Here is an 11,929-nt window from a genome sequence, read left to right on the forward strand (position 1 = left end):
CACGTTTACGTTTACAAAACGGCGAATTCAGGAGTACCGTCTCTGCCTTAATCTGCTGTAATTTTAATACATCATTTGCATACAAGTTGTCACATTTTTGTAGTAGTAGTAGATGTCTAGAAAGGCAAAGGCCTAGGTTCTATATACTTATTCACGATTCCACGAGGTAAATATTTGTGTGGTCTCACGCCAGCATCCACAATAAGATTAGTAGCATTCATTTCTCATACAAGGTTGAGGCTATGGAAATAGCTAGCGGCTATCCTCATTGGAAGAAGACATTGAAATTTAGAGAACAAATAAAGTCAGTTTTATCACAAACTGTTTCTAGATGATACATGCACAGGATGGATAATTTGACCTGGATATATTTCCTAAATTCACAACAAAGAGCAGTCATCTAGTCAGAACCTATCTAACATGGCAATCTGAAATGTGATGTTTGCACTTTCACAGGAGACAGATCTGCCTTATCTTTTCATGTTGTAAATATGCAAGATGGCAAAGCCGGGGCTTGGTGTAAAATCCTCCAGGCGTGGGAGGAATATTGTCACGGGACATCTCAAGGGCAGGGCAAGCTCCATGGAACTTGGAGAACCAGCTAACAACCCTGACAGTGGCAAAGCCAGTGTCATTAATTTGGAAAGGCAACTCAAGGTAGGCCCTGGTGTCCTCAGTATGATTAACTTTAAAGTTAAAACTAATATTTCAGGATTTATATCTATTTGATTATCTAACATACTTTTAAAAGTGCATTTGGCAATTGTGTTGAAAAGATGATTGAACAAAGATATTGACTCGCAGACTAGAAAAAAAGAAGAAGAAATACTTGTGTGTATAAAATGCACACCAGCTGTACCAGGAATGTCGTTTGATTTCAGATGGAGACTGGTTTCCATCCATTGCTAGAGTCAATTACTAGCAGCCCTTTGTCTTATAAGAACTGAAAATAAAGAATTGCAAACAAGTTTAAGAATAGGTAGGGGATGAGGAATTGATTACTCTATAAATTCTTGATTGTTTATTTATTTTAAGTCAGTTTGTTTTCCATCTGTCAGTTTTGTTGATTGTTTGTGCATTTCTCATCAAAAGGAGCTCTTGTGTGTTTATCAAGTCTTGCCATAAGTGAAATTCTACTTGGGAGAAGTACAAGTTTTGTCATTTCTCATTCTTGGATTATGTATTTCATTCCTTTCTCATCATGACTGAAGGATCTGAAGGAGAGAAATGAAACACTGGAAAAGGAACTTGAAAATGTAAAGTAAGTATACTTAAAAAGTGAACTAATTTATTATCTTCATATTTTTTGCAAATGTGACCATGTTCTTGTATTTGTTGTTTATATGTTTAATGTGTGTTGTGTTTATAACACGAGTTTGCAATGTGTCTATGCTTTTGGCTAAATTCTGTGAGGTTTTTAACACACTCTACATTCTGCCAGTATTTTGATGACTATTCCTTACTTTTTTTTTCTAGCAGAGACTGCATTTTGAAATAACTGCAAGGGTTTTGTATGCTTCACGGTCTTACAGAACATGACGTTTTGTTTTTTGTCATTTGTATAAACTTAATTACTGCAATTACACAAATGTGCATTCACTCATACCATTTATTTGTCTACTCATGCATGATTCCACAGGAGTATGTATGAGCAGCTGGTTGCAGAGGGACCATCTGAGCAGTACTGTGAGAGAAGAGTGCACCTGCTCAAGGCGCAGGTGATCCAGCTGGAAAGACAGGTTAGGAGACTGGGCATTGGCTTTTGGGTCTGAACTATGAAGAATAGTCGGCAAGCTGAACTTCTTGTCACAGAGGGCTTGTGTAATTGGGACTCCAAATTAGTGGTTGCCTTACGACCTCTGGGCAATGAAGCATGGGTGCTGCTTTGCAATGCCTATCTGTCTGATTACAAAGCCAATGCCTCTAGCCTGGGTTACAGATAATGCAAGTGGTGCATTGTGAATATATATGAATAAACATTAGAGCCATGGTACCTCAAATTTAATAACTTACGTAGTATACAATTCTGTATATCGTATTTAAAAAATCAACTTATATTTTTGTATTTACATATTCGACATGATTTGCATAGTATTGACCACACATGAAAGTGTGATGTAGTATTGTGGTGAAAATGTGCACATTTTCAAGACAGTGGATATAAATGGGCATTTCACTGACATAAAACTAAAGTCATATTGTGTAGTGCAGTTGACTGACACAAACTTATTTTGTTTCCTTGTTTCAGGTACTGATGCAGGCAGAGGGCTTGAGCTCTCGATCAAGAGTTCTGTTTGAGGTGGAAAATAATCTGCAATCTATAGCAGATGATCTCAGGTGTGCTGTTATTTTTACCTCTCATTACATAAAGATATTCATTAGCTTGATAACGATGACTAAAATCATACGTTTTCAAATGTTACATGTTAAACTCAAACATATAAAGATTCCTTAAATCTGTGCCAGCTTTTGCCAAAACATACTGTGTTTCATGTCAAGCCTTTTTCCTCACTTTACTTGACAGCAAACTTTTTGCAGCATGCCAGTGATGTAATAAGTTCAGATGTATGATATGCTGATGTATGAGTTCTCAGTTCACTGCATCCAATTCTCATATTCATAAGGATTGAAGTCACAAATACAAGGATTTAATCCCACTGAGAGAGATTTGTCACTTGACTGAAATGCAGATACAATTCTTTCATGTACTATCTACACTTCTCTGAGGAATGGATTTCTAATAAATATATATTTTTGTAAATCTATATTCAAGCTTGGCTTTGACTGCTACAGGCATATTACAGACAACGACTAGGGTATTTCCAATTATATTTTCATCGCATGATAATCCGACCCATTTCTTTGCTAAATTTCTTTCCTGATACTGTGAGTGTACTTGCCATATATTCAAGTCATTAGAATATATTGCAGTGCTGACATACATACTATGTGTATTGTGGTCTAGTAAGAGAAAACAAAACAAAGGCAAATAGTGACTGAGTAGTGATTGTCCCATTCTGTTTGCCCACAGAGAGCTCCTATCAAATGAGGTCAAAGGTCCAACAGTCCCAATTCAAAGGTCACAACTCACCACCATGATAGAAACTGCAGAGTCCGCCAGGCTTAGACTGTACAAGAATTTGGAGGTGAGTGGGGAGTAGTGCACGCAAACACCAGAATCAGCAGCAGTAAGCAGTAGCAGTGGAGAGGAAATTTCATATGTTTGAACTTATTATTCAGTAGACATCCAGAGGGTGCAATAGAGCTATGTTCCTGGTTTGAGTGGTTTACACCCTATCTCTTGTGGAATCTTTTGCCAAGGAAACAAAAGAGAGATCTGCACTCCTTATTGTATTTTAGAAGGCTGTAAGAAATCACAAAAGTGCATGATCACCACTTTTTGTATTCATGGTCATTGTTGGTAAATAGTGTTCTACTTTGGCACTCTGTCTACTGCTTTTTAATCCATTGTTAATTGAAAGTTAATGGTATTTTTTGGCCTCTTACTCATTGAAGACATTATGATTGCAAACTTGCATTCCTTAACTTCTTGACACTCCCCATTATTGTTCTTATCTCTATGTGTTTGTTGTGTTCTCTAAACATGGTATTTTGTTGTGGCTTATCATGCTGTAGCTCCATGTAGAATTCTGCCTTGGCACTAAGGGGTACTAAGCAGTGCATGAATGATAGTAAAAAATGGAAAAATTTGCAATATGTTGTATTTATGTTAAATTTTTACTCCTTTTCAGACTTTTTTGTCTGTTGGTCTTCCTGAACACTGATGATATTTCTGTTTGAAGAAAAAGATCCCTTGAGAATTCAAGTTATTCACATGGACCCATCCTTTCAAACTATATCTAACCTGCAGAGCACCAACCAAGAAAATATTGAGCTGCCCCTCATCTTTACGGGAGGTTTTGCAAAACACAAGCCACATCCATACGACAGCAGGCCTGTTTCTATCATGGACGTCTGCAGTGGAAGAATAGACCATCTCAATTTGAAGCATGTAGTGAGTGTTGCCAACTTGAAGCATATATCGAATTCAATTCAATTTTTTTTAATTCAATTCAGTCATAGTTTATTTCCATCAAATGAAAAGAAATGCATATTACAAAGTGGGACCTTGAACTTTAAACAATCATGTCTGTAGTGAAAATTTATCCACAACAGTGGTATACTGCCACCTTCAGCTCAAAGAGTACATTCGCTTTATACATATTTTGTGATCTTGTGCTGCATTAATAAGACACTTGATAAAAGCTAAACTAAACACAGAACATTCAGCGCATTCTGATACACAAAATGAAGAGCTTATGAAATAAATTACATGTATAATTAGTCCATACATGTATTCCTACCAATGCCCCTTTCCTTTGCGGAAAGTCTTGGAAAGGTCTGTAATTTTTTATTCATGCAGTGATGTAGAATGCATTTCTCTGGGTTTGGGGGGGAAAACGAGCTCTTTGAACTCATGGTATGGTTTTGAGCAATATTTGTGTTTTACCTTTGGTACTCATAAGATTGACAATGTTCACATAACCTTAGTTTGAGTGCATGTATGTAAGTTTGGAATTGTTGAGAATTTTGAGTACTGTACTATACTGTGTTCACAATTTCTTTGATATATAAATATGCCTTCCTATTTTTTTATTACATTCTTGTGCGCTTCATTCAGAGTGAACTTTGTTCCTTTCAGTTTTTATTTTTCAAATATCAACCATGTTTATTATACGATATAGTATTTTTGATAATATTCAGTCTAATTTTTTTTTTTTTTTTTTGTCTGTTTATTCTTTTTTTAAATCAAAGGCGAAGTTAGAATCTAAGCTGTTCAGTCTTCACCACCAGCTGGCGCTGCTTTCCGAGTCCATGAAAATCTCTCTGCCGAGGAATGATGCCGAGGCCCTGTCGGTGGCTAACCCTTACGGTCACCTCCCTTCGGCCTCTGGGGAGAGAATGATGGGTCTCCTGGTCAAGGTTGACCGTCTGCTGGCAGAGTGCTGTCAGGACCTCTCGTCACTGTCCATCCTTGTACCTGCTGCACCCTGGGTAAATTCACCCTCTGCATATGTACATATGTATATGAATATGTAACTGAATTATCATTTGTCTCTAGAGGTACCTGTCCATCCATCCATCCAGCCAGCCAGCCATCCAGTGATGTGATTATGTATGTGCTAGTGTGTGTTTGTATATGTGTAATGTGTAATGAAGCATTTCTGACATTATTCTCATCTGATGGGCCTACATGTAATTGCCATTAAATATAACTGATGTATTCATAATCATTTATAGATACCTGTAGCATTCCTTTAGGACTAGTTACAAGCTGCCCAGTTCATCTGTTACATTCAAATGCATTTTAGTACATCTTATCAAGTTTGCATGCATTTATTGTTGCTCTGTTGGACAAGCTTCAGACAAACTCTACTGCTTCTCAGGAACAACTGCCATTAGGCCAGTATGCATGGCATATGAGTACAGCCAATTACATGGTACATTAATCCAATTCATATCTGATGATCCAGAGAATTGCATGAGATCAATCATTTATTGTCATTCATAAACAGTTACTGTATATAAATAATCTTTTTTTTTTTCTGCTGTCTTGTATTTTCATAGATGAAGAAAAAAGCTCCTTGGAGGTGTTTTTGAGGGGGGGAGGGGGGTATCTTTTTTTTTTTTTTTAGGTTGCTCTCAGATTTGAACTTGATGGGTTTGACTTAGCGTCAATAGGTTACTGGTAATAACTGTTGATTATGATCGATGTCAGTTTGAATGTTTGTTTCCATCCTGGATAACTTACAAAAATTGTAAAGCCTGTTGTCTAGTAGGCAGAATTTTTTTTTTAATGCAATCCATTATGTACTGCATGTCTAAGCAGAGTGAAACGAAAACTCATTTTGGGTACCTCGTATTGATGGCAAAATGTTCCATTTTGTCTCTTTGCAGCCGCTATTAACCAAGTCGATAGCCCCAGAAGTCAGCGTTGATAGTGTCCTGGCAGCCCTGCCAAGCTTTCCCAGGAACAAACAGCAACAGGTAAGGAAACTCACCCAAGGAAGTCTTGAGTGAATTCTGCCGTCGAAATCACCATCTAGCCATCATGAACCCATTGAAGACTAGTCTTGAGTATATTCAGGCTGATGTCTATGGGAAACTTGGTGTTATAGCAAAATCAACTTAAATTTGCATATATGTTTTTTTTCTTTCTGCATAAAGGAGATATATTACATGGAGCAATCTAAATTCATTAAATATGCACAAAATCATGAATAAAACTACCTAAGTTTGGGCATTTGAGACACTTTGTGTTGCCAATTTAAAAATTTGGACTCATAGATTTTCTTAGCTGTCCTACACTTTATTTTTAACAAAGCATTTTATCATATTAAACAGAATTTTGTATCTAATGTTTTGTTGGTTCTGTGTAGATTGTTTTTATTTTCTTTTAAAAGATATGCAATTAGTTATTATGCACTAATCATGTGATATAAGGAGTGCTTGACTTTACCTGGTGATTCCCATTAATTCAAGGGTCAACGTATCTTGTTTTCTTACTGTAGATATCTCTTGTAATGTATTGTGGAAATTATGTATTTTTTAATTGAAAATGCATGGTGCAGAAGACTTTAGCTACCTTTATTGTCACCATCAGAGTTGGGAATAAAAATGTCTGTCAACTCCTTTGAATGTCCTCACAACAGCAGCTCTGTAAATTTCTTCTTTACATAGGGATTACGTCACAGTAGTGGCTTGTGCCACAACATATCTCAGCATTGCAAATTCATTGACAAATGCTTCAATACCCCTTTCTTTCACATTGATTTTGGTTTCCTGGTGCTTTTGTTTGAATCAGGTAAAGTCTGTGATTGAAGCAGCTATCAAGGCAAGTAACTACTCCAGAAGAGTCTCCAAAATGGAGGTGAGTTGTCTTCACAAAGGTTACTGCAATCAGACAGTGATGTGATGGGGGGGGGGGGGGGGGGGAAGCTTACACCTTTTTCCTATTTTCCGTTTATGAAGTCTAGGTTATTCAAACCATGTCAGGAATTTGCACACTGCACACAAAGAAAAAATGATTGGAATATGTCACTGATTGTGTAAAAATATATATCAAGCTGATAAACAAGAAGGAATCATATGAAAATGAAAGCAACAGATGTAAATGGCTGAAAAAGATATTTTAACTAAGTAGGCAACAATACCATCTTTTCAGTGGTTTGAAGCCTTCATGCATAGGGTGAAGGGAAAGAGGTCAATGTCATACGTCACAGAAATTTTTATTACAATATCGAAAGATGATTAATTCTCTTTTAAAAGTGGGAAAATAAGAGGTGGCATTTATGCATCAATAGAAATGGCCTTCCCATGAGCTTGGTCAAAATGCAAGTGTAAAAGTGGATTATACCATTTTTTTTTTTTTTTTGCTTTATTGTTTCGATACAAGTGTGTACATTGACCTATTCAAAAACAATCCTTGCCAATGGCAGCCATAGCTCTGGAAATATATACTCTTATGCACAATATTTTTAATTTTGCAAATTTTGCGAGTCGCCCTACATTCACAATACATCTTACAAAAATATTGCCTCCAGTAACATAAGTATGTTGTATACTGGCATTGTGTCTGAGGTGAAAATTTACTGATTTTCATCAGCAGAAAATAATTGATGCTTATTTCTAATTTCGTTACTGTCGTACAAGTCCCAATTCACACAATATATAGCGTACATAGTGTCTGACTTTTATGAGAACTGCCTGTATACAGATGCATTATCATATTATGACATCGTGATGTTGGATATTGCAAAACCAGAGTTTTTTCTCTCCGTTTTGTGTCCATATGGGCAGGCTAAAGCTTGTGCAGAAGAGCTGAAATTCCACCAAGCACTGTATGACCTCCAGTTCAAGTACATCCAATCTTTGTATGATGCCGTCAGGTGTGCAACCACCACAACTAGTTTTGTTGTTGTTGTTTTATTGGTTTTTGTTGTCATGTAGCATTCCGCCATTTTTCACTATGGTGTGTTGGGTGTTTGTTTAAACAGCATCCTCAAGGAAAAAGATTCTTGACAAGTGATATCTCCAATGAACAAACTGTATGAATGCACTTAAATGAAAGTAATCAGTGTTTGAGATATTGTATTATTGCAATGAACAATTTGTGTGTATCACTTGATTGAATGTGAGTTGAGCTTGTGTCAAGGCCTAGTTAAGATTGATGTTGTGTGTTACAGATATTTGTGGCTAATAGATTTTGATTTGTCATGACAAATTTCATTTCACCTCAAGAGAATGCATTGTAGGTAGTACAGGTGGAAGCTTTGCTTCATCAGTTGATATACTAAGAAATGATTATGCAGTGCTGTGAGGTTACTCCAGGGTTTTAGATACGAACATGTTGTCGCCATCCTTTTATGACTGGTGACTGAAAGGCTCTGTGTTAATGAAGAATAGCAAAATGTAAGCAGAGCATAATGATATGAGCACAAGATATTCAAACTAAAGGAAGAAGATTGGATGCAACTCTTCACAATCTTCAAAATTGAGGTATAACAAAAGTGCACCAATGCAGCCAACTGTACTTTTAGTCATGGTCAGAAATATGGTACTTAGATTATGAAAAAAAAAATCCTCACAAGTATATGATTTTGCCTTCATTTTATTTTCTTCTTTCTTTCTTTTTCATCTTATTTATTCTCACAGAGAATCATACATGATGTTTGAAAGCAGTATCCAGGACACAGTATGTACGCCCATGAAAGGTATGTTTTACTGACTGTGACAGGAAAAAGTCAACTGTTGCATGTGTTACCTATTTTGTAAAATTCCAGCAAGGGCCTGTGTGATTAAAATCAATTTTTGAGGAAAAAATATATATTTGACATGACATGTGTTTGAAAGCCACAATAGGAGTCTACAACAAGTTGAATTCTGTCTGTCGTTCATGAGGAAAGTGTAAACTTTACTTTGATGTTCAAAGAGCAGAGACCCAGGGAATCTCATCATATCTTAACATTTTTCCGCTGTATACAGCTGTCAAACCTATAATCATCTGTGAAAACACTCGACATTTTGAAAGGATGCTGTGGAACTCTTCATGGTGCTACATTTAAGTGGTTGCTGTGTTGTCATGTGTTCTAAAAACATTTGGACTCATCTATGTAATTCTGAGTTGAATTTTTGTAGAAAAAGTTCATGTCATGTTCAGACAATGAAAAAAGCAGACCAGGTTGATCTATTTCCCTGATTTGCATAAATGCCCAGTCACAAACTATATAACCAAGTATATTTCTTTCAGTTACCATGGTACCCCGCTGGGGTGAAATGAAGTATAATCATGAAAATTGTTAAAATCATTCCACAAGTACATTCCACAGGCATCAGGTGGAAATTAAGGGGTTTCAGCATGCAGGGGGCTAATGCAGTTGTCCTTTCCTCACTCTGTTTGCATACCACGACAAGACGTGATGACGCACTTTGAACGGCTGAGGGAGTCCGCATCCGAGGATGCCCTGCGGCAGTTTCTGTCATCGTTCAAGTCACACCGGCAACAGGTGAGTGAGAATGGTAGGGAGGAGGGAATATGACTTCCACTAGGAAACCACAAAAAAACCCAAGTCCTGTAAACCACAAGGCAGTCTCTGACCTAGCTTTCACACGTACCGAGAGTGCTTAATTTGAAACACAATTGTAATGACGCGTCACTTGCTCGAATCATGTTTCAAATTGAGTATTCTTGCCATGTGAATGCAAACTTGGAATCGCAGAGGGTGATTTGAATCGTAATTCCAGTAGTGTTTCACATGACAGTTGAGAGGTGTTTTCCAATCATGTTTCACCAGAAGTAAGCAATGAAATGACCGTGCGAACGTAATTGAACTCCAATCGTATTGGGGGGGGGGGGGGGGGGGGGCGGAGATAATGGTGACCTTCTAATCACTCGTGCAGAAGGATGGCTCAAGAGTGATAGATGCTAACATTGAAAGGAGCAGAACCTCCCCTCCTTGCTCTGAAATTCAAAATCGCAAAATCAGTGAAGCCCTCCTTGGTTGTGTGAAGAAATGATGATTTGAATCATAATTGCAATCATGTTTGAAATTCAGCATTCAAATTAAGTAAATCTCAGTATGTGTAAAAGCATGGTTAGTTCACACTTGTCAGTGAGTCTTGGTGGCAACCTTGCAATGAGGTGACTTCCCCTCCAAGTTCTATGTGTGAACACGCCCCCCCCCCCCCCCCCTCACTGGAAACTGCGTGACGCAGGAGAGAACCGACTAGACCGCCGTGTGAGAAGAGAGAGACAACAAGCATCTTAACATCCCATTAATTCTGTGATGTTGAAGTTTATATAATCTAGTCATATAATCTAGTGGAATAAAACTGAGTCAAAAGGGGCTTAAGCTTTCGATCCTAGCAAAATCTTTATTGGAGGCCAAATGACAAACGGTGCTCCGTTTTTTTGTATAACCTCATACAGATATCACACTCCAAATGTGTGTATCAGACTTACCTTTGCAATGCGGCACATTGATCACATTGGTAAGGATCGTCATTTTGTCGCAAATTCCATCTTTCCACCACTATCTCATTATGATAACTATATTCACTAAGTCAACTATTCTGCCCTATTCATACCAACAAGGTCAATGCTGCCATTGAAGGACTCTCAAGATCCAAGGGCAGCGGAGCTGACGCCATCTCAAAGCACGGTGAGCAATTCCTGGAGGCAGTCAGGGTCGTCGGTCAGAGGACGGCCGCGGAGAGGGACAGGCTGGCCGCAGAACTGGACGAGGTCAAGCGCATGAGGGATGAACACATGAAGGAAGGACTGGACGTCTTCAGACGGCACGAGAAGAAGGAGGAGGAGGAGGGGGACAGAGGGGAGAAGGCGGAGAAGGAGAAAGAGGTGCAGGGGGAAAGGGAGAAAAAGACTTGAGAAGGAGGCAGACGAAGGCACACCTCCGTCAGCGTGGGCGTGTGGTTTACCCCCTTATGACTCCACTCTTGAGGATCAGATCTGTGGGTTCTCAAGATGTCTGCATTGGGATGCCCTGTGAGCTGGAGTGGAAGTACTATAAAGGTGGAAATTTTCACAGTGTTGAAATTTCGGGTAACCAGAAACTAGCGCGAAAATAAAAGCACGCGAATTTTTTTACTTGCTGTATGTTCCCGTACTTATACTGTCTTGATTCCACGGAATTAAAAACACGCAAAACTCTTCTTACCAGGCCGAGCGCGAAAAATTAGTCACGTGAAAATATCCACTTTTACAGTAGCCAAGCAGAGTGAAGCAAGCTGGAGGAGGTGTCATATGCCACATTCACACAGGGTCTTGCATTGTGGGGGAAAGTCCCGCACCGCAGCACGTTCTCCTCCAAAATGATAGTGTGGACACTCAGTGGGTCTACTCTCACTGTCCCTGCAAAGCTTGTCTGGTCCAGGAACAAAATTTGGAGGGGAGAGTAACCTTGGTTTTTAGTTGATAGCACCGAGCTGTATTCATCAAATGTGTGCATGCGCAGACACTAGTGTCAAATGGCAAGGCTCACCCCAAATCTCAATCGCCCCTACAGCTCAGGGACACTGGAGATAGGAGTGTGGATGGTCAGTTGTGAAAAAAGATCAGATCTCTCCTGGCTGTTCCCACAATGCGGGACCCAGTGTGAATGCAGGGATAAAATCACTCCAGAATCTAGGGACTTCTTCTGTCTCCTCCAAGCACAAAGCCTGATTCCATCATCAGATATATTGTTCCATTGCTGTGCCTTCTAGTGAATTGTGATTGTAACTATGATCGTGCTGCAAACAACTGATATAGCCTTGTATTCAAATACCTACAGTACGAACCTCACATATGTGAGGTTATGGACTGGTCAGAAAATGCCAGCCCCAGAAATATCTATTCATAGAAATCCCA

At 38.6% G+C, this 11,929-nt stretch overlaps 1 protein-coding gene across 1 annotated transcript; it reads left to right on the forward strand.

Annotated features, from left to right (window-relative positions):
- Positions 1-499: 499 nt before the first annotated feature.
- LOC140231188 (uncharacterized) lies at positions 500-10,948 on the forward strand. The gene is made up of 13 exons (XM_072311336.1): positions 500-657; positions 1,212-1,261; positions 1,640-1,739; positions 2,249-2,337; positions 3,032-3,146; positions 3,872-4,015; positions 4,816-5,055; positions 5,959-6,048; positions 6,866-6,931; positions 7,861-7,949; positions 8,716-8,774; positions 9,475-9,566; positions 10,655-10,948. Exons 1-13 carry the CDS (start codon positions 583-585, stop codon positions 10,946-10,948), a joined length of 1,503 nt encoding a protein of 500 aa, XP_072167437.1. The 5' UTR covers positions 500-582.
- The last annotated feature ends 981 nt before the right edge of the window (positions 10,949-11,929 follow it).

The sequence above is a fragment of the Diadema setosum genome, chromosome 7 (genome assembly GCF_964275005.1).
Source record: "Diadema setosum chromosome 7, eeDiaSeto1, whole genome shotgun sequence".
NCBI lineage: Eukaryota > Metazoa > Echinodermata > Echinoidea > Diadematoida > Diadematidae > Diadema > Diadema setosum.